The sequence below is a fragment of the Corella eumyota genome, chromosome 1 (assembly GCF_963082875.1).
Source record: "Corella eumyota chromosome 1, kaCorEumy4.1, whole genome shotgun sequence".
Taxonomy (NCBI): domain Eukaryota; kingdom Metazoa; phylum Chordata; class Ascidiacea; order Phlebobranchia; family Corellidae; genus Corella; species Corella eumyota.
The window spans coordinates 5,914,297-5,938,682 of NC_137490.1; the positions used below are offsets into that span (position 1 = coordinate 5,914,297).

General features: G+C 29.4%; 2 protein-coding genes across 2 annotated transcripts; both read left to right on the plus strand.

The window, feature by feature from the left end:
- The first annotated feature begins 153 nt into the window (after positions 1–153).
- LOC145748060 (trafficking protein particle complex subunit 3-like) lies at positions 154–2,606 on the plus strand. The gene is made up of 5 exons (XM_082564934.1): positions 154–276; positions 851–948; positions 1,115–1,214; positions 1,280–1,462; positions 1,602–2,606. Exons 1-5 carry the CDS (start codon positions 235–237, stop codon positions 1,719–1,721), a joined length of 543 nt encoding a protein of 180 aa, XP_082421060.1. The 5' UTR covers positions 154–234; the 3' UTR covers positions 1,722–2,606.
- Positions 2,607–5,050: 2,444 nt separating this feature from the next.
- On the plus strand, positions 5,051–23,628 carry LOC145755368 (voltage-dependent T-type calcium channel subunit alpha-1G-like). The gene is made up of 42 exons (XM_082571597.1): positions 5,051–5,378; positions 6,480–6,601; positions 7,104–7,237; positions 8,839–8,939; positions 9,389–9,590; positions 10,769–10,980; positions 11,089–11,207; positions 11,466–11,558; positions 11,750–11,967; positions 12,383–12,661; positions 12,914–13,155; positions 13,419–13,615; positions 13,753–13,896; positions 14,180–14,331; positions 14,812–15,003; positions 15,152–15,269; positions 15,377–15,532; positions 15,892–16,080; positions 16,246–16,384; positions 16,474–16,703; positions 16,837–16,954; positions 17,065–17,148; positions 17,264–17,379; positions 17,541–17,632; positions 17,718–17,841; positions 17,961–18,076; positions 18,231–18,368; positions 18,671–18,797; positions 18,900–19,003; positions 19,099–19,213; positions 19,331–19,486; positions 19,704–19,914; positions 20,068–20,213; positions 20,535–20,784; positions 20,866–21,015; positions 21,193–21,314; positions 21,539–21,685; positions 21,798–21,866; positions 21,944–22,001; positions 22,097–22,164; positions 22,231–22,543; positions 22,624–23,628. Exons 1-42 carry the CDS (start codon positions 5,168–5,170, stop codon positions 23,364–23,366), a joined length of 7,017 nt encoding a protein of 2,338 aa, XP_082427723.1. The 5' UTR covers positions 5,051–5,167; the 3' UTR covers positions 23,367–23,628.
- Positions 23,629–24,386: the final 758 nt, after the last annotated feature.

Here is a 24,386-nt window from a genome sequence, read left to right on the forward strand (position 1 = left end):
CAAACATTTTTATATATAAGAAGTCAATTATAAACTATTATAGCTATTACTTTGATTTTACTAGAAAATTGTTTATCTAATTAACCAAGTTAAATATTTTTTTAAAATTTTAGGGATAAACAAAAAATTTAAATCAATCATGCGGATCAAACTTGTTAATTTCTTCACCACTTAAATGTTGCTTACAAAAAATATTTATTTTTGGGAAAAGTGTTTTGCAAAACCCAATAAAATATGTCAAAACCTGGTCAAAAATCGTTTGAAAACAAAAAGCTGGTGAGTAACCTTACAAATAGTTATTACAAAAATGTAATTAGTAACGTAACATATGGCCCAGTTTAAATTGTCTGACTAATAAAGTTAACGTTATTGTTCTTGACGTATGGTCAGTACAGGTGATATTTATGTTGATGACCTACCTAGTAGTTTGGTGGTGTTGTTACTTAGTCTAGTTTATTTTTTAAATCCGCATAATTAATGCTAGAATTATGCGTTATCAGTTTATGGCAGACTAAAAGGCACTTATAAATTAAACACAGAAATAATAATAAAAAATCAAAAGCGAATTCTGAGCATGTTTACCTATACAGTATGAACTTCTGCTAAGCCAGCACTTAATCAGCAGTATAATTATCGGGCAATTATAATCTATAATATTCCAAACTGCCCCAGGCCAAGACTGGGTTGGGGTAACTGATGTTACTCAATGTTTAAGTCACGCATTCGACTTTCCCACATCTAGTGTAAAGATATATATATACAAAAAAAAATGTTGCTATGTCGGCATGTTGTAATTATGTTCCTGTAAAAAAACAATTTTAATCTTTTGTGTTTTTCCAATTTCTTTTAGGTTGGAGAGTTGTTTACGCTTACTTATGGTGCTCTGGTATCACAATTAATTAAAGATTATGACACAGACGAGGAAGTAAACAAACAACTCGACAAAATGTAAGTATTGCTTTGATTAAAATTTATAAATGTTTATATGAGCTTGTGTTACAAATAATTTTGCTGTACATATTTGTAGTGCGCAAGATATTTTATGCTAGTAAACATTTATATTTAAGTTACAAAAAGTATGGCTTTAGCTATAAGTTTACTATAATGCTTAAAGGGGATACAACATAGGAGTTAGGTTAGTGGAAGATTTTATGGCAAGATCTAACATGGCAAAATGCCAGGACTTTCGTGAAACTGCAGAAGTTTTGTCAAAGGTAAACAATTTTATGTGGAAACAACTTAAACTTAAAATTAACTAAATTATTATTTTAACTTACAGAATGCATTCAAGATGTATTTAAATGTCACACCTGCAGTAACAAATTGGTCACCAGCAAATGATGAATTTTCATTAATACTTGATAGTAATCCACTTGTTGAATTTGTTGAACTACCCGACAATCACCAAAGTTTGGATTACTCAAATGTGTTATGTGGTGCAATAAGAGGTGGTCTTGAAATGGTATGTTACGGTTTATTTTGGGGACTTAAATTTTTTGAAATGTAGCCTATTTATTTTTGTTCATTTTTTTAAAGAAAACTATATTGACATCTTGCACTTAAGCTCTAAAAATAATATGGTGTTATTTATGTGTTTTTAGCTTCAAATGGAAGTGGAAACTTTTTTTCGTAAAGATGTTTTAAAAGGAGACAATGTAACTGAATTAAGAGTTAAATTTATTAAGAAATTAACAGATGCTTTGCCTGCTGGGGAAGATTAAATTGAAAATATTTTGATTGAAAATTTAACAACAAATTAGTGCAATACAATAGCAAGAAATTACTGTAGTTCTTGTATCATGTATGGCCATGTGTCACTATAAAATTGCAAAATAAGGTTTACAAAAAAATTGTGCAAACATTATTTTTTGATCCTACTATTTACTTATTAAACTTTTATTCATATTCCCTTAAGGGGATAGGTTTTTTGATATTTTTATCAGGTAAGGGTGTGCTATTGGACCTGTTTTTGTTAAAATTCGGGTAAATAAAAAAAAATATCACAAAATTTTAGTAAATTAAAAAAAAAAGATTTCCCATGTTACCTTTTTGTAATATTTTTTCCCCTTAAGGTGGAGCTACAGAGTAAAATTATCAACAGCAATGCCGACGCTTTATTTCTTTTAAAATAATAACTTTTCATTCTACTTATTGCCACAACCGTTTTTCTTACTTTTTGCTCTTTTAACTAATGTGGTTATGGCATAAAGAAATTTTAAATACTCTTGTGATAATTATGTTATTACAATATTATATTTAAAAAAGTTCAAAACCCCCATGTGTATATAAAGGCCTTGTGTTGTTTTCAAATTTAATTTCTGATAATAATGCATAATATTGATTAATTTTCAATCGAACATATTAAAATTTAAATAGCGAAACTATTATTTACATGTTAACACATGGTCTTTAGTGATAACGATAAAATAATAAAAATTTACAATTATATTAAAATTATGTATATGATTGCTTTTTTTTCGTTTTTTAATTGTCGTTTCGAGAAAGTGTGCTAATGAGATGGCCATTAAGATATTCCAGGCGTTAGGAAAAAATCAATTATTTATAGAAATGCAATATATCATATACACCTTTAATCATATTTATTTCAAAACACAGATTAAATAACCATTTACTATTTTTTCATTAATAATTTTTTAAAATGTTGTTTTTTAAGACAAATCTTTTGAAATAAAAAAAATTATTTCGCAAGATTTATCGTTCGAAACGATTCATTTTTATTAATTATTTATTCCGAAAAATTCGATTTCATTTGTCTGTGGATTGTTTTCTACATTTAATTTAAACACACTAAAAATGTAATTATCCCGAAGGGGTTTAATTTTATAGCCTAAGCCTTCCCTTATTAATTATATAACGTAATTGGAATAATAGTAAGTGCTTTCAATTTTATTATTTTAGTTTTGACCTTTCTCATAGACTAAAACATAACAACAACAATTTTCGATTTAATTTAACAGCTATATTACATCAAATTTTTATTTAATTATGGCTGCGTTTTTAAAACAATTACTGAATTAAAAATAACTCCAATGCACAAATATTGGATCGGCTTAAAGGCTTATGGAACTCAAATTTATTGATAAAATATACCACCCTATTATAGATCATGTCTCGGTAAAATTAGGCGCTTTAAAGCAAAATTTAGAGATTATTCAGAATATTAAATTTTAAATCAATATTAAAAAATATTTTTTTTTGTTTCGATTTAATTTTATTAAAAAGTGCAGGATTTAGTAAATTAGTCTTATCTGTTCTTTTGTTTTTCTATTTTGAATTAACGAACGGCTCGGTGGATGTGTGGATTGTGCGGTGCATAAATAATTAACCAAATACTGATCATCAGTACATTTCCATTCGCGATTCGAGAAAATAACTTCCCCTCTTTCGCCAAGCGGTAAGTGCTAATACCGGTCGCTGTACTTTTCTCTCATTCTTCGTTCGAATAACTGACTGACTAGTGTATAGCGTGGTACTTGTGGAGTTTCGTTGATTTTCGGTAGAGTAGAGAACTAGAAGTATTGTTACGTTAAACAAGGTGTAGTCAGTTTAATTTTAAACACTGTTGTGATTTATGTATCGAAATAGTTAATTTTTTTATTTTTTTTTGCAAGCAAGTGAATATTTAAATGAAATTTTATTTTTTTGGAATGGACATTTAGTCAATCAGATCCTTTTACCTTAAAGGTTTTTTGTTGCAGTAACATTTAATTGTGGGTGACAATCTAGTTGACTTATCGATTGGAAAGTGGTAAAGCGGAATATTGAGTTTTGTTCGTGGAAAAGGAAAATCGAATTAACGTACCAACTAAAATTGCAACGTAACAAAAATCAGAAAAGTTTTAACGCAAAAATGTAGGTCGACATAAGGAGAATCTTTGTTAAAAAAACTTTGCGCTAAGATTTGAAAATTCACATGTTTGAGAATGCTCGAATGAACTTGAATTGGCAAAGGTCATGTCAGCGTCGGTTTGCTCGTGGTACCCAACGGCCTCACCAGAGGGTTTACGGAGCGGTAATCAAAAACGATTAATGAAATTTTTATATTGTCGCACAATTTTATCCTTGGTGATTCGATTCCCAGAGGTTGGAATTACAGAAAAAGTACATAAGTCATTACGTTCGATTGCATATAGCGTCAGTGCGCTACGTATGTGCAGCAGTATAATTATACGATCGAATTTTTGTACTAGTATAGGTGCGCTTACGTCACCATAATTACAGCCTTGATGGTCGATGCGAAATCTCGATTAGAACGTAATAGAAATTGCCGTGTTTAGATCTGCTTATGCCGTGAGAAAATTGAGATTTAAATGTTTTAACAATCTGCTGATACTATATTGTACGACATAGAATACAGGTAGCATTTTAGGCTTGAAAAAACATTAGGTCTATATAGCGTTTTATGGTCTATTGGCTTACGATTGTCAAATTTTTTAAGCTTTTATCTCTGTATTAGTCTGTCGGCGTACAATATCATAAAATAGGTAGGGCTCAACATTAAAAATAAAGGAAATGGAGGCGTAATATTCGCCCGACATTTGCCTAATTCCTAGGAATCGCGCGACGTCGAGTTTCTCAGACAGTAAAATTACGAGTACCGCTGATTTGAGAACTATGCCATGGGCTATATGTTATGTCAAATAGTCGGAAAAGTAGAGTTAAATAGCTAACGTTGCCTGATTGGCCCTGTGGTTGTTGGTGGAAATACAAACCGAACCTGCCCGACGAAAAGAAAACGAAGTGATTCATTGTTTGCCTCGCGCTTACGAAAATCAAGTTTAAATCAAACAGAGTGTAGAATACTAAGTTGTACTTGATATCTTTATTTTATTCGTAATAGTAAGTGAAATTTAAGGCTTTCACAGTTATAGCGTAGTAACTTGCTTAAAGTCTGATCAGAAGGTTTAAAAAATTCTGCAAGGTCTTGCTATTTTAATTACAAATAACAAATTAAAATATCAGCATTTTTTTGGTTAATATTGATCAGCATTTATTTAACTTTGCATTTTCTTATCTGAACAGAATAGTGTTTAACTTAAAAGTGTTTATTAACTTAGATTTAAATATGAGATAAACATGCTACTACAGAAGCGGCACAAGAGCAATCACGTTTTTACTTTCACGTGACTTTGAATAAGTGCAAAAAATGTCGCAAGTCACGGGAAAAACAGTAGCTTTCGTACCGGACATTACATCGGAGCCTAACAGCGACACTGAACAAGATAATTCTGTTGATTTTTCTGAGAAATCCAACGACGATGAACCTCATTTGTTCCCGGGGTTAAATCCAGTTGTTTTCGTTTGCTTGAAGCAGGAATCGATTCCGAGAATTTGGTGTCTGAGACTGGTTGCAAATCCATATCCTTTTTATCACAAATTTTTTTTTAATTTAGTAGTTATTATAAGAAAAGTAACTGTGAATATAAATATAGTTATTTTTAATAAGTTTATTCAGACGTATGTAAATTTATTTGATTAAATTTGGATATACTTAAATTAGTTACCTTTTGTAAATTCTAGTTATGGAATTTTAGTTATACCCATATTTTGTGTATACGGTATGTTGTTATGTATACCTCGAATATCGTATATTTTAACAAAGCGCTGTGGGAGAAAATTCGTTAAGACATTTAGACTTTAACATTATACTTCCTACATGCAACGGAAATGTATATAGGCCCTAAAGCGAATTAAAAACGCGATCATGTTGGTAAAGTATAGGGTTGAGGGTTACAATAAACTTACTATTCGGTTCATGTTTGTGATATAAGGTATGTGATGTAATAGTGTTAATATGTTTAATTAGCTTGGGTAGAATATATGGAGACATACATTTTTTTGTCGACACACGTTTTGGCGTTTAAAGTTACATGTTACTCAGTCGTGCTTTAGTAGGCTTGGCAAATCTAATTACAGGAGTTAATTATCGTGTATTCTGCTTCGGCAATTATACGTTTTTACATTTAACGTTAAACAACGGGAATTGACTGTAAATCGAATTATTTCGAAGATGTTTAGATAGATTTAAGCGTGTAGAGAGTACATTACATGTTATCGCTAAATCGTGAGTTTTCGAAAAACGATTCAAAATCGATATTTTGTTTAACTAACGAACTGTAAAAAATAAATCGCGTTTTGTGTTGACCTTATAGTAAAACTAAGGTTATAATAACATTAATTGTTATGCTGTAAATGTTTAGTTTTTTTAATCATATGTTGAATTCTGTACTGTAAAATTTTTTTTTATATATATGGCTTGCATATATATTTTCAATATTTATTATCAATTGATTGGCACTGCATATTGAAAAGACAGGGTAGATTAAAATTATAGATTGTTTGTTCTTTATCCAATTCCAATACATTTATTCTTTATTAAATATTGATTTTTGTTTTTCAAAATTATAAATTAATTATCAGTTTAAAAAATTAATTTTCCTTAACCTTATTTTCTTTTACGTGGTTTGAAAGAATTAGCATGTTGGTTATACTGTTGAACTGTGTTACGCTTGGTCTTTATCAACCCTGTTCAAACGGCGAAGAGACTGGCTGTGTAGCTCAGCGTTGTATTTTATTAGAGGTAAATTTACATTTTAATTCGAAAATATGTTTCTAAATTGAATTATTAAGCATTTTTTCCAAATTTTACTCTATTTATTTTGTTGTTTTTTTAGTCTGAACAAATAGGCTTGGCTTTATATAACTTTTTTTAAGGTCTTGTGATCTTTTAACCTTTTTATTCAATCATAAAGAATGGAAACCTAAATGCTACATAAATTTAAATATATATTATTATTTTAAATTCATGACATATAATTGTGTAATTCAAATATAGTTTTGACATTTTCGTTGACCTCAAAAACAAACACTTTACATTTTAACTTGCGGTTTTTAGGCCTATTCAACTGAAAGCCCGAACAAATAATAAATTTCATTATTAAGTTATTTTAAAGAATTTAAATTCATATTTAGTTGATTAATTGAAATGTACATACATTGTTTTATATTACCACAATCATATTGAACAATGTTTTAATATATTTTACCAAAACCATATTGTATTTTTTTTATTATATTTACAGGTTTTTGATCATTTTGTATTTGCATTTTTTGCCATCGAAATGTTGATTAAAATGTTGGCAATGGGCGTATGGGGGCGACTTGGATATCTTGGCGAGGCATGGAACAGATTGGACTGCTTTATAGTCGTTTGTGGGTAAGTACACATTACTATTTTTACTGTAATTGTTCGGAAACTAAATTTGGCTTGATTAGGTGATGTTTGTTTGACTATGATCAATATTTGTGTTAATAAGAATTGAAGTAAATGGAATTAAATGAATATTAACGAAACGGTAGCTTGCTTTATTACTTGGTCTTAACATTCTCCTGTTAAAAATTCTTTTTGTCGGTTTTTTGGTTAGAAAATTTTAAGAATACAGCCACATTTTATAGTCTTCCGTCTCCAGGTGTGTTAACAACAATATTTTGTTGCCTACATTACATTCCGTGAGATCAATAAATAATACATGTGACATTGTCTGTGGTTTTGTGTGAACCTTAGTTCAAAGTGCTTGCGTTACAAGTAAGTGGGTTTACTGTAAAATGTTTTTCTTACAGTCCGGACTAAAAAGAATAATATTATGTTTGATAATCAGGCTTCGTGGCTGGGTCAATGGCGAAATCTTTTGTTGTTATGATTCGCAACAAACTTATTAAATCGGTCTCTTAGGATGAAAAAAGATTGATGTGCTTGATTAAAACGAACTTTAAAAATATATTTTTGGTATGCAATAAAAAGCGTTACTTAAATATCATTTAAACTATATTGGTTTTCGTTTATTTATTGTTATTTTTAATTTACAATAAGCAAATAATTATTGATTCGAATTTACAGAATTACCGCTGCTTTATCGAAAATCGGTCGTTGCCTATCACGTAGCCATCGACTACGTAGATATTAAATAATTTCTAATGCGAATATAAAAGAAAATGGCAGGTTTTTTGTCCGGTAACTGTATATATATAAAGTGGATTAACGTTACATGAATTATTAAAATCTTAAATTGCAAATTAGGGTTCTTTGAAAGGACTTCTCCATTACGATATGAAATGAACTGAGCTGTAAATTAAGGGATGACAGCATTCACTTGGCCTGACATTTGTGCCTATAATAATCAAGGAATGAAGCTCCAGTACTTTGTTTTTTAATAAACAAATGTTAAGTGTTTATAGACTAAATTCCAAAACTTGTTTAGAATTAGTTCAAAATGCAGTTTTAAACATTTACTATGTTGATATCATTTGCCTTGCTTTACATATTAACCGGGCCATGAAAAAACATAGTTTCGTTGTTAACAAATAAAAGATGCCCTGTTAAGGATGGCTCCATTAAATTGAAGTGACCTAGTTTTTCTCCTTAAATGAATTGTCTTTGTTTATTTAACCCCGTGATTTGTCTGAAATCGAAACTAAGTTTTTAAAGTGTGGTCTTTTAAATAAGGGCTTAATTCTGACTATTCTACAATTGTGGTTTGCGGAAGTAGTAACATAAACTCGATATACAAAACACTTTTATGGATTTTCTTTTATTTAAAGAATTTTTTCTGAGAAATATTGACAAGACTAATGTAAAACTTTGTTGCTAACTCTTTTGCGAATATAAATCACAATTTGCTGTTAAATTAAACATAAAAATGTGCCTTCTGCCTGACACAGAGTTTACGAAACCCCGTTTTCTTGTTTTTTAACTAAACAGCAAAAATTGTGCTTATAAAAATGATCGAACGTTAATATATTAAAATTTTGTTTTAACAGTATGATTGAGTACACCTTGCAAATGGAAGATGCTGTCAACTTTACAGCAGTTCGGACGATTAGAGTTTTACGACCACTTCGTGCTATTAACAGAGTCCCAAGTAAATATCATTATTAAAAATTATTTTTTGTAACCTGTTTGTTTTTTACACAATTTTGCAAATTTGTTTTAAAATTTTTTTAAAAACGTTACGACTTTTATTTAAACGCTTTGCTGCTAATGTTGAAATCGGATTTTAATGTGAATATAGTTCAAAAAATGACATAACGCTATGGTTAAAGGGTCAGATAACGGCTATACGAAAAACAAGCACAAAAACAAGCACAAACAAAACACAAGTGGCGTTTACACATTGTCTACACCATTTCATATTTAAAATTTGCTTATACTGCAGAATTAAAATCGTGTAAATTTAAATTTCAATCTTATTTATACATTCGTTACGGCTGTGGTCATCTTGATATTATCAAACTAATACGTTGCTTTGTTTATCTCTTAAGCCTTAAATAACATAATAAAGACTTAAATTAGTAAACTCTTGTGTTTAAGGTATGCGCATTTTGGTGATGTTGTTGCTTGACACCTTGCCAATGTTGGGAAACGTTCTTCTTCTCTGTAGCTTCGTGTTTTTCATTTTTGGAGTAGTCGCCGTCCAATTATGGGAAGGAACTTTAAGACAACGTTGTTTTCTTAATTCAAGCTTTTTTAACACCGATAGTGGCCACGTGACGTTGCTGGAAAGCAACACAAGGTACAGAAAATATAAAAGTAAAAAAAAATTATAATGTATTTGATATTAAAAACTTAAATTGGGTTGCGTTAATTTAAAAAAACAATTTTGACATAACGCTAATGGTAAATTAATAATTTTTTTGTTTTAAAATTTAAAGTGCTTTTTGTTGTAAGTTGGCTTAAAGATTATTTAAAGTAAGTACACATAAACAAATATGACCTATTACTCATTAATCTACTTAACTTTTTGAACTTGTCGTCTACAATTATTTAAAATCCACAAAAATCTCATCTCGTTATAATTACCAACATTTAAAAAATTAAAAAAATGTGTATGACATATTAATATTAATTATATAGTTGTAATTTAAATAAAATAAATAAAAAACCTGAGCTAAATTAAAAAGAGAAACTTAAGCATATTTGCTTTAGTAAAAATAAACAAGCTTTTATATTGATTTTAAATAAAATAATGAAACCAATGTAATTGTTGGTTTTATAAGCTGTTAAAGATTATTGGGTAAATTTTAACAATATTTGCGTTTTTTTGAATTTATTTTATGATAAATTTCTGACAAGTAACTTAAAACTATAAACAATAGCTTAAAATTCTATTAGGTGCAAACCCATTAAATTCAGTTTAAAACTTGATATGATTGTCCTTTAAAAAGTTCACCACGTACTTATCTAAATTACAAATGCTTAGCTTGTAAGAATAGTTCATATGCATTTGCAAAGGCACAAATAGAATTAAGTGTATTGTGGTAACCGGTTTACTATATTTATCCCTTTTTTTAATTTATAATTTGAGTTATGCTGAATGTTTGTTTTTAATGAAACTAAGTTTAAAACACTTTTAATGTAACCTAAACATTTAAAAATTGCACGTGCGTTGTTTTGTAAATTTTGTATTGGGTATTTTTGTTGACCAAATTTCAACCGCAAAATGATTCACACTTTATCTTGTTGTTTATAATTTATTGCAACTCACAGAACTTGTTTTTGGTTTTGCCAAATTTATAGGGTGTCAATTTTCGTCACTTTGCAACAAAAAATCAAGCATTTGAATTAGCTTATATATTTCACTTGCCTATTAAGTGTTTTATAGACAATAATTAAGTAGCAAATTTCAAACACGCTTTAAAGTAAGTTAAAATTAATGATTTTTAATTTTTCTTGTGGTTCTAATGTTTTTAGCTTAAACTTGAATCGCTATTTTTCTGAACACGACCATTCCGGTGGAGCCACAGTTTGTTCACTTCCCTACAACAACGGTGAACTAAGATGCAACGATCGTGAAATTATTCAACCTACCGAACTGGACGGTATAACTTGCAGTCTAAATATTTCTTCCTTCGTCATTGGGGATTTACCTAATACGTTATATATAGATAATTCAACTATAAATGGTAAGTATTTTATATTGGGTTGAAACTGTACATAAATAAAATAGATATGTTTTTCATAGATAATAATCGAAATTTATTCCAAGTTTTAAAATGATTTTCTGTCGTCAGGAACGAACTGTATAGACTGGAATCAATATTATGACACATGTCGAGCGAGTGACGTCAACCCTTTTCAAAATGCCATAAACTTTGATAACATTATGTATGCCTGGGTTGCAATTTTTCAGGTAAAGATATGCGATTCTATTTAAAAAGTTTTGTTTGGTATATAACTTTATATATTAAACGATTTGTCAAATAAAACTTTTTAATATGCACTGTTTATTGTTTTACATTATATAGCTTACACATAAATGTATTTATATTTTTGTAAAATTTTATTCTTAATTTTAAAATCTAATTATAAACTTTGTCAATATATTTAATGTTATAATTACTTGCAAGTTATGTTGTATTTCAAAAAATTGTGAACATTTATTTCTTAGGTCATCAGTTTAGAAGGATGGGCAGATATAATGTATTATGTTATGGATGGATATTCATTCTATAGTTTTATTTATTTTATTTTTTTAATTGTGGTAAGTAAATTTTTTAAGTTTTTAAAAAATAAAAATACCTGTTAAATTAGTTTTTTTTTAACATTATTTGTAGTTAAAGTATTTTTATTTGTCACTAAATTGTATATAATTATAAACATCTATTGATATTCTTATCTACCTTTTTTCAATGCAATGTTGCATGTATTTATTATTTTTATACCTGTATTCAGATTGGTTCGTTTTTCATGATCAACTTATGTCTGGTCGTAATTGCCACTCAGTTCTCTGAAACAAAGCAAAGAGAGCAACGTCTTATGGAGGAACAAAGACTTAGGTTTAAGTCGAACGATAGTACTCTAGCTAGTTACGCACCACCTGGTAACTGTTACGAAGAGTTATTAAAATATATTTCACACATTTGGAGAAAGAGTAAAAGAAGATTGAAAAGGTAGTTGTTTTAAGATGGTGTGCTTAAAGTTGTAATAAATCTGGTTATCTGAAATTTAATTTAGGGATTACGATTGCAATTTACATGCTTTTCCATCGATTTAATCAATTATTTAAATTAATTGTTTTTATTTGACCTCTTTTAAGTCTCTTCTTTTTTAAGTTTAGGTAAATTTTTTTTGCAATTAGTTATATAAACTCACACAAAAAAAGTCTTCACAAGTAACTTGACTATTTATGTGTTAAATGGAAGTTATATTTTAACTGATATTTTATTATGACACAAAGTGCAAATTATATATATCTTTAGAAATATTGTTAATATTTTTAAATCTATAAATTAGATTGCTAATTGAGTTTTAAATACTTTATTAGTTTTTTATTGCATTACATTTCTAACATTTTAAAATATTTAGAAAATGGTTTAACTACAAACAAAAACAACGATCCAATCACGATGATGTAATGGGTCCGATTGAACGCAAAACTAAAAAAAAGAAGATGATCCATTTTCATCATCACCACCACCACCATCATCATCATTACCACATCTCGGACCCCGTAGACACAACAGTAAGCATCGAAGTTAACAGAACCTCACCGGTACTCGAACCAACGGTAGGAACACCAAGGTTGATGATAACAGATTATGATTCCGAATCGATCGAGATACCAAATTTAAAGAATTCTATTAGGTAGGTTTAATAAATAAGTTAAACTCTGTGAAATGTTCTAAATATATAAAGAAGTCATTTATCAAGGGGGGTTAGGATTAAATAAAATAACTTTATTAGGAAATTTGAAATAAACTTGCTGTACATTAAAGTTATCACTTTTTAAACTTTATCTTATTTCAGCCTAACAACATTTAGATAATTCTTATAATTTTTAATTTTGTGTTTTTATTTCATTTTTTTAATAACATTTAAACATTTTTCTTTTTGCAGATTAATGATTCAATCTCCTTCCCAACCTTCCTCATCCACATCCCAAATATCAATGTCGATTACCCCTGAACGACGTAACAGTGGTGACGTACACATTACGTCACAAAGCAGGGGTGAAGTACTGTTTAAAATGACTCCGCTTAAATCGGGGATAGATTATTTAGATGTACAAAATTTATCGCCTTCTTTGTTTAACGTCAAACGACAAATCCAATCTGCTGAGAATGACGTCATTGATGCAGGTTTAAAGATGTTAATAACTGTAATATATATCTCGCGCTTACATATTTAGATTCGAGCTATTATTGTATTCTTATCGAGACGAGGATCACGGACCACGTTACATGAGTCATTGGCTGTGATTTGGGAATGGAATAACCGAACGCAGATGACATTTAACTTGCTCGCTTTAAATATTTATAAACTTCTGTTATTCAAATAACGTTTTGCTCTTTTACCTTTGTTGTTTTTGTAATAAATATGCGTTTATGCAACATATTAACAGATAGAAGAAAGTCGTCGCTGTTTTCTTCGTTGCCGCGTAGCCGCGTGACGTCAGATCTCGATTGTTCGTGTTCGGTTTATGACATCAGAAATGCGAATTGTTTTGAACCAAGCGCAGAAGACGCGGTCGGAGAAAAAATTTCTCGTCGAAAAAAGAAATCGCGATGCTGCACATGCTGTTCATTAAAACCAATTAAGGTAAAAGTTGTATTAACTTATTTTTACTTAACAGTCTAATACCTAGGGTCATTAAATAAACACACAATAATTCTATACAGTATATCCAACCATTTTGATAGATTATGCAAGGCTGATGCATTTATATTTAAATATAGGCAAAATGGACCCAATTTAATGATGCTATCTCGGCTTTCTCGGCTAAAATGAAAGAAATAGTTGACAGCAAATACTTTAACCGATTTATTATGATTGCAATCTTGATCAATACATTGAGTATGGGCATAGAGCATCATAACCAAGTAATTTATGTTTATTGGTAAAACAAATTAAAATATGAGTTTAATAATTTTAAAATTATTCTTTTAAAAGTTTTATTAGCTAATATGCTATAATTGTTCATAAATTATGCAACAAATATTGTTTTAAATATTTTTTTTTACCAAAATCGTATTGTTAACTTTTTATATGTTATTTGTCGGAAAAATTTTGGTAAATTAAGTAAATAGATAGGATTTTTATATTTCCGTTGTATTGTACAGAATTACATCAATGTTGGTTTTACCATATTGTTGTTTTTTTTAGCCCGATACGTTAACTGATATTCTGGAGATAAGTAACATTGTGTTCACTACGTTGTTTGCCCTTGAAATGGCATCTAAGCTTATAGCTTATGGAATTCTGGGGTACACAAAGAACTTGTACAATATCTTTGATGCGGTCGTTGTTATAATAGGGTAAATCTTAAAGCCTTTTATACTTGATTTTGATTAAAAAAAAACTTTTTTAATAAAGTCTTTGATGTTGAATTACGTTATCATGGCAAAAGAAAACCTATTCGAACTTGAATTTTTTTATAATTAGGTTAATTGCATTTAATTAAACCTATATCGCTTTAACCTCGAGATATCTATGCAACTTATTAATTATTTATTTGTTTGAATACATAATTTAAAATGCACTATTTTTTCATTGAGTTAATTGATAATGAATGGGAAAGTAAGATGAGTAAAGCAAATACACATTTTGAGTGATTATTAAATATAATGTAAAAGTGTGTTGGGTACAATAATTATAAATAAAATTTCGTGTGATTACTAAATATAATATATTTTTGTGTTGGTTGAAATACTTTTGAATATAATAAAGTATGTTAATAATTAAATCATCACTTTTATATAAAAAGATTTAAATTGTTTTTTTGGTGGTTTTTATAGAATATGGGAGATAGCTGTTGACACCGAAAATGGCGGAGGATTATCAGTTCTCCGGACTTTTCGTCTTCTTAGAGTCCTCAAGCTAGTTCGATTTCTTCCTGCGTTACGTCGCCAGCTAGTAGTTTTAATGAGAACAATGGATAACGTTGCTACATTTATGATGCTTCTTACTTTATTTATTTTTATCTTCAGGTAAAGCAAATACTCTAATTTGTCAGTACTTTTTTAAGTTTTCACCTCTATATACAAATATTTCTCCAAGCCAGTATTGCTTACAATAACACTGTATTAGTTGTATTAAAACTGTATAGGTTACAAATAACGTTATTGCATCTTTCAGTATTCTGGGAATGCATTTATTTGGTTGTGAGTTTTGTTGGGTGGATGATTATGGAATCACTGAATGTGATCGAAAGAACTTTGACTCCCTGCTATGGGCTTTTGTAACTGTATTTCAGGTATAAGTAAAATATTACATTTATTAGGCTATTGCAAAGCGCCTTTTTCTGCTACTAATAATTTGGTTTTGTGAAACATTTATTAAAAATGCTAAGTTTTTATATAGATTTTAACACAAGAAGATTGGAATATGGTTCTCTACAACGGAATGTCATCTACGTCACCGTTCGCCTCAATTTACTTTATTACGTTAATGACAATTGGCAATTATGTTCTGTTTAATCTATTGGTTGCTATACTTGTTGAAGGTTTTCAAGCTGAGGTATTTTTATTTTTTTAACTTAAAATTTAAGTTTGATTATGAATAATAAATTTTGTATTTTGTGCACTTGAGTTGAAAAAAATAGATATTTTTGCATGTAAAGTGTGGTTTATTGATTGATTTGCATTTATAGTAAAGGTTAAATAATTGGGTTTAGCTAGTGCCGTTTTTTAGTATTTAATAAAACGTTGTTAGGCGAAAAAGCGTACAAATATGATTATTATAATATTATTTTGTTAGAATTGAATTTATTGGAAACTTAAATACTTACTATAAAATTGCTATGTGATATTGGTGTGCACGATGTTTTCAACCATTTCATTGTTGCCACCACGTGTTTACTGATTTATGTGACGTAGTGCTACCCGGATCCTGTCGTCATTGACGACGCAACAGATTCGAGCAGCGACGAAGACGCTGAGGAAGACGATGACGTCATAATGTCGAGACAGGTCGGAGAAGAGTACACAAAGAAAATGGCGAACGCACTGGGATTAAGACAACCCCTGCCAACTCGTCGTAGAAGGACGAAGCCAGCACCCTCGCATGTTCGTTTTGTTGTTTTTTAAATCACCCTTTTTGGCATGGACAAAATGTTAAAACGTTTAGTAAAGAATGATCGGTTAAAATACTTCAAAAGTAAAAATAAAAATTAACTAAACTTGATAATAATATAATTTAAGGATAATATTAATATTTTGCCAAATATATAGGGTGCAAGCGAGGCTGAGGATCGTAACAACTCGAGTGACTCTAGTGAGAGCGAGGAGGAAAAGGAGCAGGTGGAGAAGAGAGAAAACGAAGAGAGAGTTGGTTTACTCTCAAAAATGCCTAAAACTAAACAGAAACTTGGTAAAATCTTAAAACTGAATAAAAATAAAACAAAATTTACGATCGAACACCGACTAGTAAAACATTTTTTTAAATTAATTCAATCACAGATTCTTTCGAACCTAAGTTTTCTGAGTATCTTTCAGTCAATCAAGAAACAACTCTTCCTGTTATAACAAGAACTGCGGCCACGCCCTTGTCTACCCCAGTTTTACATTTGAATCCTAATTGGCCGGGAACCAAATCACGTGAAGAAAAAATTGATCTTGCAGAAGATGACGAATTTTTAAGCAAACAAAAACTTTCGCATGTTTTGCTTTCTAGAAAATCTAGCGAAGAGGTAACATATTTAATCTTTAATTAAATTTTGCAATATATACAAAATTAAAGGCCATGTTAATTACTATTTGTAATGTAAGTAAAAAAACAACCTAATCTTATTTACATCAACATTATTATAAACTTTGTTTTAGTCAAACTTGAGCGTAAACCACAGAGAACTTAGCAGAACTGGATCAAGAAGGTTACTGAGATGGAGAAAGATTCCTTTGGAAGAACAGTCTCTCGTATCTAATGAAGAAGATAGCGATGGTTTGTATTCAAAATATATTTTTTAAACTATTTAAAATAATGGTAATTTCAAAACATCAATATCTGTACTTTGCGTTTAACAAATCAAGTAAGCATGAATTATTGTTTAGGTCATTGCGACAACGATGATATGTATAGTAATTGTAGTTATGATGGTAGTGATGAAACATCTTTGAACAAAGTTTTAAATCCAAGTAAGAGATATTCATATATATATGTTTAAAGTGAAGTTTTACATAAATGTTAAACTTGTGTAAATTATTATTTTTGTTGGTGTTAAACTTTTAATTTATATTTGTTTATCAAAAGGTTATTCTAATTTTAAAGAAGATGCTTACTATCAAATAAAACCGATTAAATCTGTTAAAACGAACAACTTTGAATCTACGCTTCCAAATAGCTGTAAAGAAAAAAGTAGAAAAAGGGTAACTTTTTTAATTTGTAAGATCTTTTGTACTTGATTAGTAAAAATTTGGATTTCCACAAAGAATAACTGTTATTTTTAGGTATTAATAATGATTAATTTTATATATATTTTTTTTCTACGTTTATGATTTGTAAGAATTAATGCTTTAAATTGTTTTAGACCAAACTTTGTTATTCTTGCTGCTCTAATTGCAAGAAATATACCAAAAAACACAAGGACTGGTCACTTTACCTATTTGCACCAGATAACAGGTTATTATGCATTCAAATATTTCAATAAAATGTATTACTATTTCTATGTTTAAAAATATTTTAATTTATTTTATTTTTTTTACAGTTTTCGAAAATATCTGCTTAAGATTGTACAGAGTCAGATATTTGATAACATTATTTTGTTATTTATATTTGGTAATTGTATAACAATTGCCATGGAAAGACCTTCATTAGATCCAAACGGCCAGGTATAAACAAATATAATAATAAATTTTAACGTAAAAGTTACTGATAAGATTTTGTTAATGCATTAATAATGTTTGTTAAAAAACTATTTTACAAAATTGCTAAAAATAATGTTAAACAGGAAAGGCACACAATAGATATTCTAAACAACATATTTACTGCCGTTTTTACTGTTGAATTGATGCTTAAAGTTATTGCAAAAGGTTTATGCATTGGTCCAAACACCTACCTTAAAAGGTAAGATATCAATATGTTAAATTCAAATAACATTATAAGTTGTTAAATGTAATATAAGTTGCATAACAGTTTAAATGCTATTTAAATCTACGCCAGTACTATATACTTCAGTTGTTTTCTGTTTTTAGTTCAGTTTTTTGTTTTATGTTTTTAGTGGATGGAACGTTTTGGACTTCTTTCTGGTTACGACATCGTTGGTCGATATTATTATGACATTAACTTACAGTGGCGGCTCGAAACTATTAGGAATTCTCCGTATTTTTCGTCTGCTTCGTGCACTTAGACCTTTAAGGTAATCTATGATTAATTATTAAAACTATCCATGGCCATCAATGTCATTTCACACGCTTTTACTTATAATGATATCGACCTTGCCAAGAGAAAATTGATCTGATTTTTTTACGCGATAATGATATGCATTCGCTATGCACGTGATATGGTCATTTTATTTAGGTGAACAAAAACTTTTTTTGCCAAAAATTATAAGAAAAAAGGATTTCTGAAGCTGCACTTCTTTAAATGTAAAAATGGGGATTTTAACCATTTTCTGTATTTTTCTATAAACTTGTAATTAACAAAGCTTTTTTACTTCAGAGTTATTAACAGAGCACCAGGGCTTAAACTTGTTGTGCAAACCTTAATTTCTTCATTAAAACCGATCGGAAATATTGTTCTAATTTGCTGCGCATTTTTTATTATTTTTGGAATTCTCGGAGTACAGGTTACTGTTTAATCTTATATTTTGTAATTGTTTAAAATTTAAAACAATGAATATTGGTCTCTTTTTTTGAAAAAGTTTTTTTAAATTCTGTTAAAATTTTAGGTGTTCAAGGGCAAATTTTATTACTGTGAAGGCCCATATATTCGAAATATCACAACACAGTACGAATGCCTCCAAAATCCGCAAAATCAATGGCTTAATCAGAGGTTAATTTGTAATTTAATAATTATTGTCTTTAACATGTATTTGTGTTAATCGTAAACTTAAATAAAGTTAATAAATAATTTGAATTTGGTTTAAGATATAATTTTGACGATCTTGGTCAAGCTCTTATGTCATTATTTGTTCTGTCATCAAAAGATGGTTGGGTAGAAATTATGTATCACGGAATTGATGCTGTAGGAGTAAATATGCAGGTGAATTATATTTTTCTTTAGCTATAGGCTTGAGCTTTAAGCCTAAATATTGCTTTTGTAACTGGAAGAATATTTAACGTTTTTAGAAAAAGTATGGTCATGTTTGTTTTTTTTTAGCCACAAATAAACTACAATCCGTGGATGTTAATCTACTTCATTTCGTTTTTGTTGATCGTTGGTTTCTTCGTACTTAATATGTTTGTTGGAGTTGTGGTGGAAAATTTCCATCGGTGCAGAGAGGAACATGAGCAGGAAGAGATGAAAAGAAGACAGGTAGCTACTTTTGTATAGCTGTAAACTCACTGCACGAGCTTCAAGATAATTAATAAGTTACTAGTTTAAAGAATTTATAAATATGGCTTAAGTACTAGATTTTATGTTATAGTCACGTGCAATTAAATTGAGTGGGTCTGTATGGAATAATGAATACAAATTTTTTTCAAATCTGTTTATCTTAATTTAAATTTTTAAAAAATAATATTTTTTGCAGGAGATGAAGCGTCGCAAGGCAGAAAAACTTCTCCAGAAACAAATTTTGCGAAGAAGTTTGCTAGAGAACGGAGAAGCGTCTTACGTTCCTTCCAGCAGAAGAAGAAAAACTATTCTCCAAGCGAAGGGTCACGTGAAAGGAATGAAAAGTGGATGCTGCTCAACGTGGACAAAGTGGAAGTCGATTGTGTCTGAAAAGTTTACTTTTAAAGGTAAAACATATGTTATCATGCCAAATTAAAAAATAACTTTTAAAAATAAGTCAAATTTAAAAAGAGTTAATCATTTTATGTTATTTAAATAAAAGAACTATTGCATAATAATCTAGTCAATAATTTTATTAAAATTTCATACCTTTTTTATAGATGACCCACAGTATTTTGAGAAATATAGTCGACCTCGCAGAATTCTGCACTCAGTTTGTATGAGCAAGTATTTTGAAGTCGGGGTGTCGATTATTATCGGGATTAATATTTTTACTATGGGTGCTGAACATTATCAACAAAGCGAGGTGTGGACCACAAAAATTCTTAGATTTTGAAAACAAGTTATTTTTAATTACAAACCTTATACTTTAAATGTAAATAGACATTAATGTAAAAATGTTGCCTATTTTGTAAGCGCATTTTTATTTAGTCAAATTCTTAAAATCAAACCTAATTATGTATAAGTTTTCAGTATAAATGTAATATATTACTTAAGCGCATTTTTTTTAGTCAAATTGTTAAAACTTAATGTAATTTTGTATAAGTACTTTATAAAATGTTTCTATAGCACTCTATAAAACGCATCTAAAAACAGTTTTAGTTTTAATAAAATAATTTGTTTTTAGACGTTGACCTTAATTTTAAAATATGCAAATTACGGATTCACCGCCGTGTTTGTACTAGAAGCAATCCTTAAAATCTTGGCACTCGGTGTTCCAAGATATTTTAGTGATAAATGGAATCAACTCGATATGTTGATAGTTATATTGTCTTTGGTGGGGATCGTACTAGAGGACCTAAGTACAGGAGAAAATCAAGGTTTACTCATCAACCCAACTATTATAAGAGTAATGCGTGTACTCAGAATAGCAAGAGGTAGCACAAATTTTATTGACTAAAATTGAAAAAGTTTAAATATAAAAATTTTGAAACTTATTTGGTGTTATTTTTTCATAGTGTTGAAGTTGCTGAAAATATCGAAAGGAATCCGATCTTTGTTGGAAACAGTTGCTTGTGCTCTTCCTCAAGTTGGTAATCTTGGAATGCTCTTTCTTCTTCTTTTCTTTATTTTTGCTGCTCTTGGAGTGGAACTGTTCGGTACTCTAGGTAAGTTAATGTACCAAGATTTTTTTGTAAAAGGAATCGACATGCCACAAGTTGTACCTAATTTTGAACATTTTAGCGCAACTCTAAAGAATTTGTACATAATTTGTGTAATATTTTTGTTATTGGGCTTGTTGTGCCTTAGTGTTTAACTATATTTTTATACTTCACTTTATTCAGTATGTGATGAGGAACATCCTTGTGAAGGGTTGAACAGACATGCAACATTTGCTAACTTTGGCATCGCTCTTCTCACCTTGTTTCGGATTTCAACAGGTGACAACTGGAATGGAATTATGAAGGTAAACAGTGGCGCAAGTCTATACGTACCTGAAATTTTTTAAATTTAAATTATATAAAGTTAATATAGTTTTTTTTAATAACGTGCCTAATATATCTAGTAAATCTAAAACACGTTTTTAAGTAGCTTAATAATTGTTTGGTGTGTTTAGCCCTAAATGTTAAGCTTATCCAACTAAATACATTTTTTACTAAATGCCTAACATGTGATTAAACTTTTTTGCAGGATACTCTTCGTGAAGATTGTGACGACAGTGGAGAATGCCGAGTTAACTGTTGTCCAAGTCGGATAATATCACCCGTGTTTTTTGTAGTGTTTGTAATGATGGCCCAATTTGTACTTGTTAACGTGGTGGTAGCTGTTTTAATGAAAGCAAGTCAATTTTGAATATTTTTATATAAACTTTAAACTTGAATTATTTGAATTGTAGTATATATTTTTGTTTATTGCAATAATTACGATAAATTGTTTGCTGTGTTTACAGCAATTGGAAGACAGTCGTGCTGAATCAAGTGAAAATGGAGATGATAACAGTGCGGAAAAGATACAAGAGGTAATTTAATTATTTTTTTCCAAGTAATATAATATTCTGATTGAGTAGCTATTAATTTTATTAAATCGCTTTTGCAGCTAAATGAAAGCGACATTACTACAAAATCAGAAATGATAACTTCCACGGATGTTAAAGGCATGATAAAATGTTATTGACATTGTTAAAATTCATTAAATATTTTTATTTTATTTGTTTGGTAAAATATTTAATTTAATATTATTAATTTATAGAAGCAAAGTCTTACTCAGAAACTTCCCCAATAACTGAATGTGACTCAAGACAAGACTTATCTGAAAAGGTAAGTTTAACAAACCGGAATATGATCTTGAATTTGTTAACCTAACATTTTTTTAAAATTTAACAGGGTTTAATTTCTTCCCAAAAACCATGCGAACTTTTTTCAACACCTGATATTGTGACGTCGTTATATGATGACGTCACTACTATAACATCTATCAATACATCGACGAGTATTGACCCAACTATGCAATTAGATCCATCTGATAATGAAGCAAAACCTTTATTGAAACTAAATGACTTTGGTCCTTTTTCATTTGTTGAAACTAAATCTCTGAACTCGTTTCATAAAACCACAGTCCCGAAATCTATGTCATCAACAATATCTTTAAGCTCAAATCAGTTGCTTAAAAGACAAAACCTCTCACTTCCCATATCAGGTAAACTTTGCTTTAAATCATTTAATTTAAACCTGATTTGTATTCGTGTTGTTAAGTTTAACATGTATATTTTACGTTAGATTTTTCGTCAGCACCTTTACTTACTTGTGATGTTACAGCTCCTACCTATGTAGTCACATACGCTCTTCCGCGTCCAACTGTAAGTAGAACGCAGTCTTACGACCGAAAATTTTTCAGACCTTACCTGTCTCACGAACCCTTGCAACGAAGGTCGAGCGATTGTACCAACTGCGGTACAGTACAAAACCAAAACTCTTGCCATAATATATCTTGTAAACAGGAAACTGTTTCAGTTTTAACTTCAAACAAGGCTATAGAACAAGTATTTCCAATTCAACTATGCAACGAAACCTCTAAAAATCTTAGCGACGGCTTTTTAGATCAAAGTCCTAAGCTGTCAATGAATCACCCAATGTTTAAGCAATCCAGTAAAAACGATTTAAATTTTATTGACATGGACGATTCGGATTCAGTTCGTTTTGAAAGGTTGTCAAAAAGCGTTGATAGAATTAATACAGTAGAACGAAATAGTTCTGAAACACTAAAAAACAAAAATAACGTCAATACTTTTCCAAACAATCTTAATAACTTACCATTAAGCAATTCAAATTCACTGATTTTAAAAGAAAAGCAAAACAAAAATATTTCATTAGGCAAACCTCAATCTTTAAAAAATCTCGAAATTGAGGATAAACACATTTCTGAAATGCCAGTGTCGTCTGACATGAAAAGAAAAAGGTTTTCTACTAATGTTTGGCCTGCTTTGAATATTAGTGAAGACCAACACGCCAAATTTGTTTAAAAGTTGTTTCTTTTTTTTATTTTACACATTGTGGTAACGTTGTTTACTCTCAAAATATTTTAGACTTTTTATTTAAATTTTTTTAACCAATTTTTATTGATCAATATTTTGTTAATATGCATTCTGTTCTTGTTTTATTTTAATTCATTGATCAGTGTTAGTAAATATATTTTTGTTAGATTCTTTTGTTACAACGTACTTAGAATCCAGTTTAATAAATTATAAACCAAAAACAAGGTACACAAGCACTCTGATAGTTAAAAACCACAATGTTGTTTAAACTCTTCACAATGATGTGCAATCTATTATCTGTCTACTGTCTTCAGTTTTTTAAAACTAACATGGTTTAATGATTAATAACGAATGCGGTTTATTGGTTAAGTACCCTTTGGAAATAAGCAGGATCAAAGTATATTTCGCATATGATATTGTTAGGTGTTTAACTTATAAAAAAATTGTAAATTGGAGACGAAGCATTGACAATAAACCTGCCTTAATTTATCAATAAGGAAAGTCAGTCAATACATTACTAATAGTTAACTAAATATAGAAATACTGGGCATCAATTAAATGTTAAATCACTACGTTTAGAGCAATAACAATACTGGTTCAGCAGACTAAATCAACTATAGCTAACACCTAAACAAACAAATGTCGTAAAAAAACATACCACGGGCTTTAGTTATGACAGAATTATTATTACATATAGATATGCGAACATAATTTTAAAGGTAACGTTGAAATCGTTTGGCAACTCTGGATAGTTGTGGTGTAAGGTGACGTTGCGAACAAACAAATTGAATTGTAATATTTGCAGCTAAATGCATTTATTTTAGTAAAGTGTTGATTGGTTATTTGATTAATCAACTATAGAAAAGTTTAAAAATGTATAGAAAGCTAAATTTAGTCATTTTTTTACCATAAATGTCAGTTAAAATTAACGTACTTAAAATACGAAACCTTCCCATTTTGAATATTACTTTTATTAGATGGTTAATAAAATCAAAGTTTCATACAGAT

Bases quoted from the DNA above. Each gene is read 5' to 3' on its own strand.
- LOC145755368 (XM_082571597.1), top strand. From the start codon at position 5,168: ATGTCGCAAGTCACGGGAAAAACAGTAGCTTTCGTACCGGACATTACA. The intron at 15,004-15,151 runs GTAAAGCAAATA...TGCATCTTTCAG, and splicing joins TTATTTATTTTTATCTTCAG to TATTCTGGGAATGCATTTAT. The intron at 17,633-17,717 runs GTTATTATGCAT...TTTTTTTTACAG, and splicing joins CTATTTGCACCAGATAACAG to TTTTCGAAAATATCTGCTTA.
- LOC145748060 (XM_082564934.1), top strand. From the start codon at position 235: ATGTCAAAACCTGGTCAAAAATCGTTTGAAAACAAAAAGCTG. The intron at 949-1,114 runs GTAAGTATTGCT...TAATGCTTAAAG, and splicing joins AACAAACAACTCGACAAAAT to GGGATACAACATAGGAGTTA. The intron at 1,463-1,601 runs GTATGTTACGGT...ATGTGTTTTTAG, and splicing joins TAAGAGGTGGTCTTGAAATG to CTTCAAATGGAAGTGGAAAC.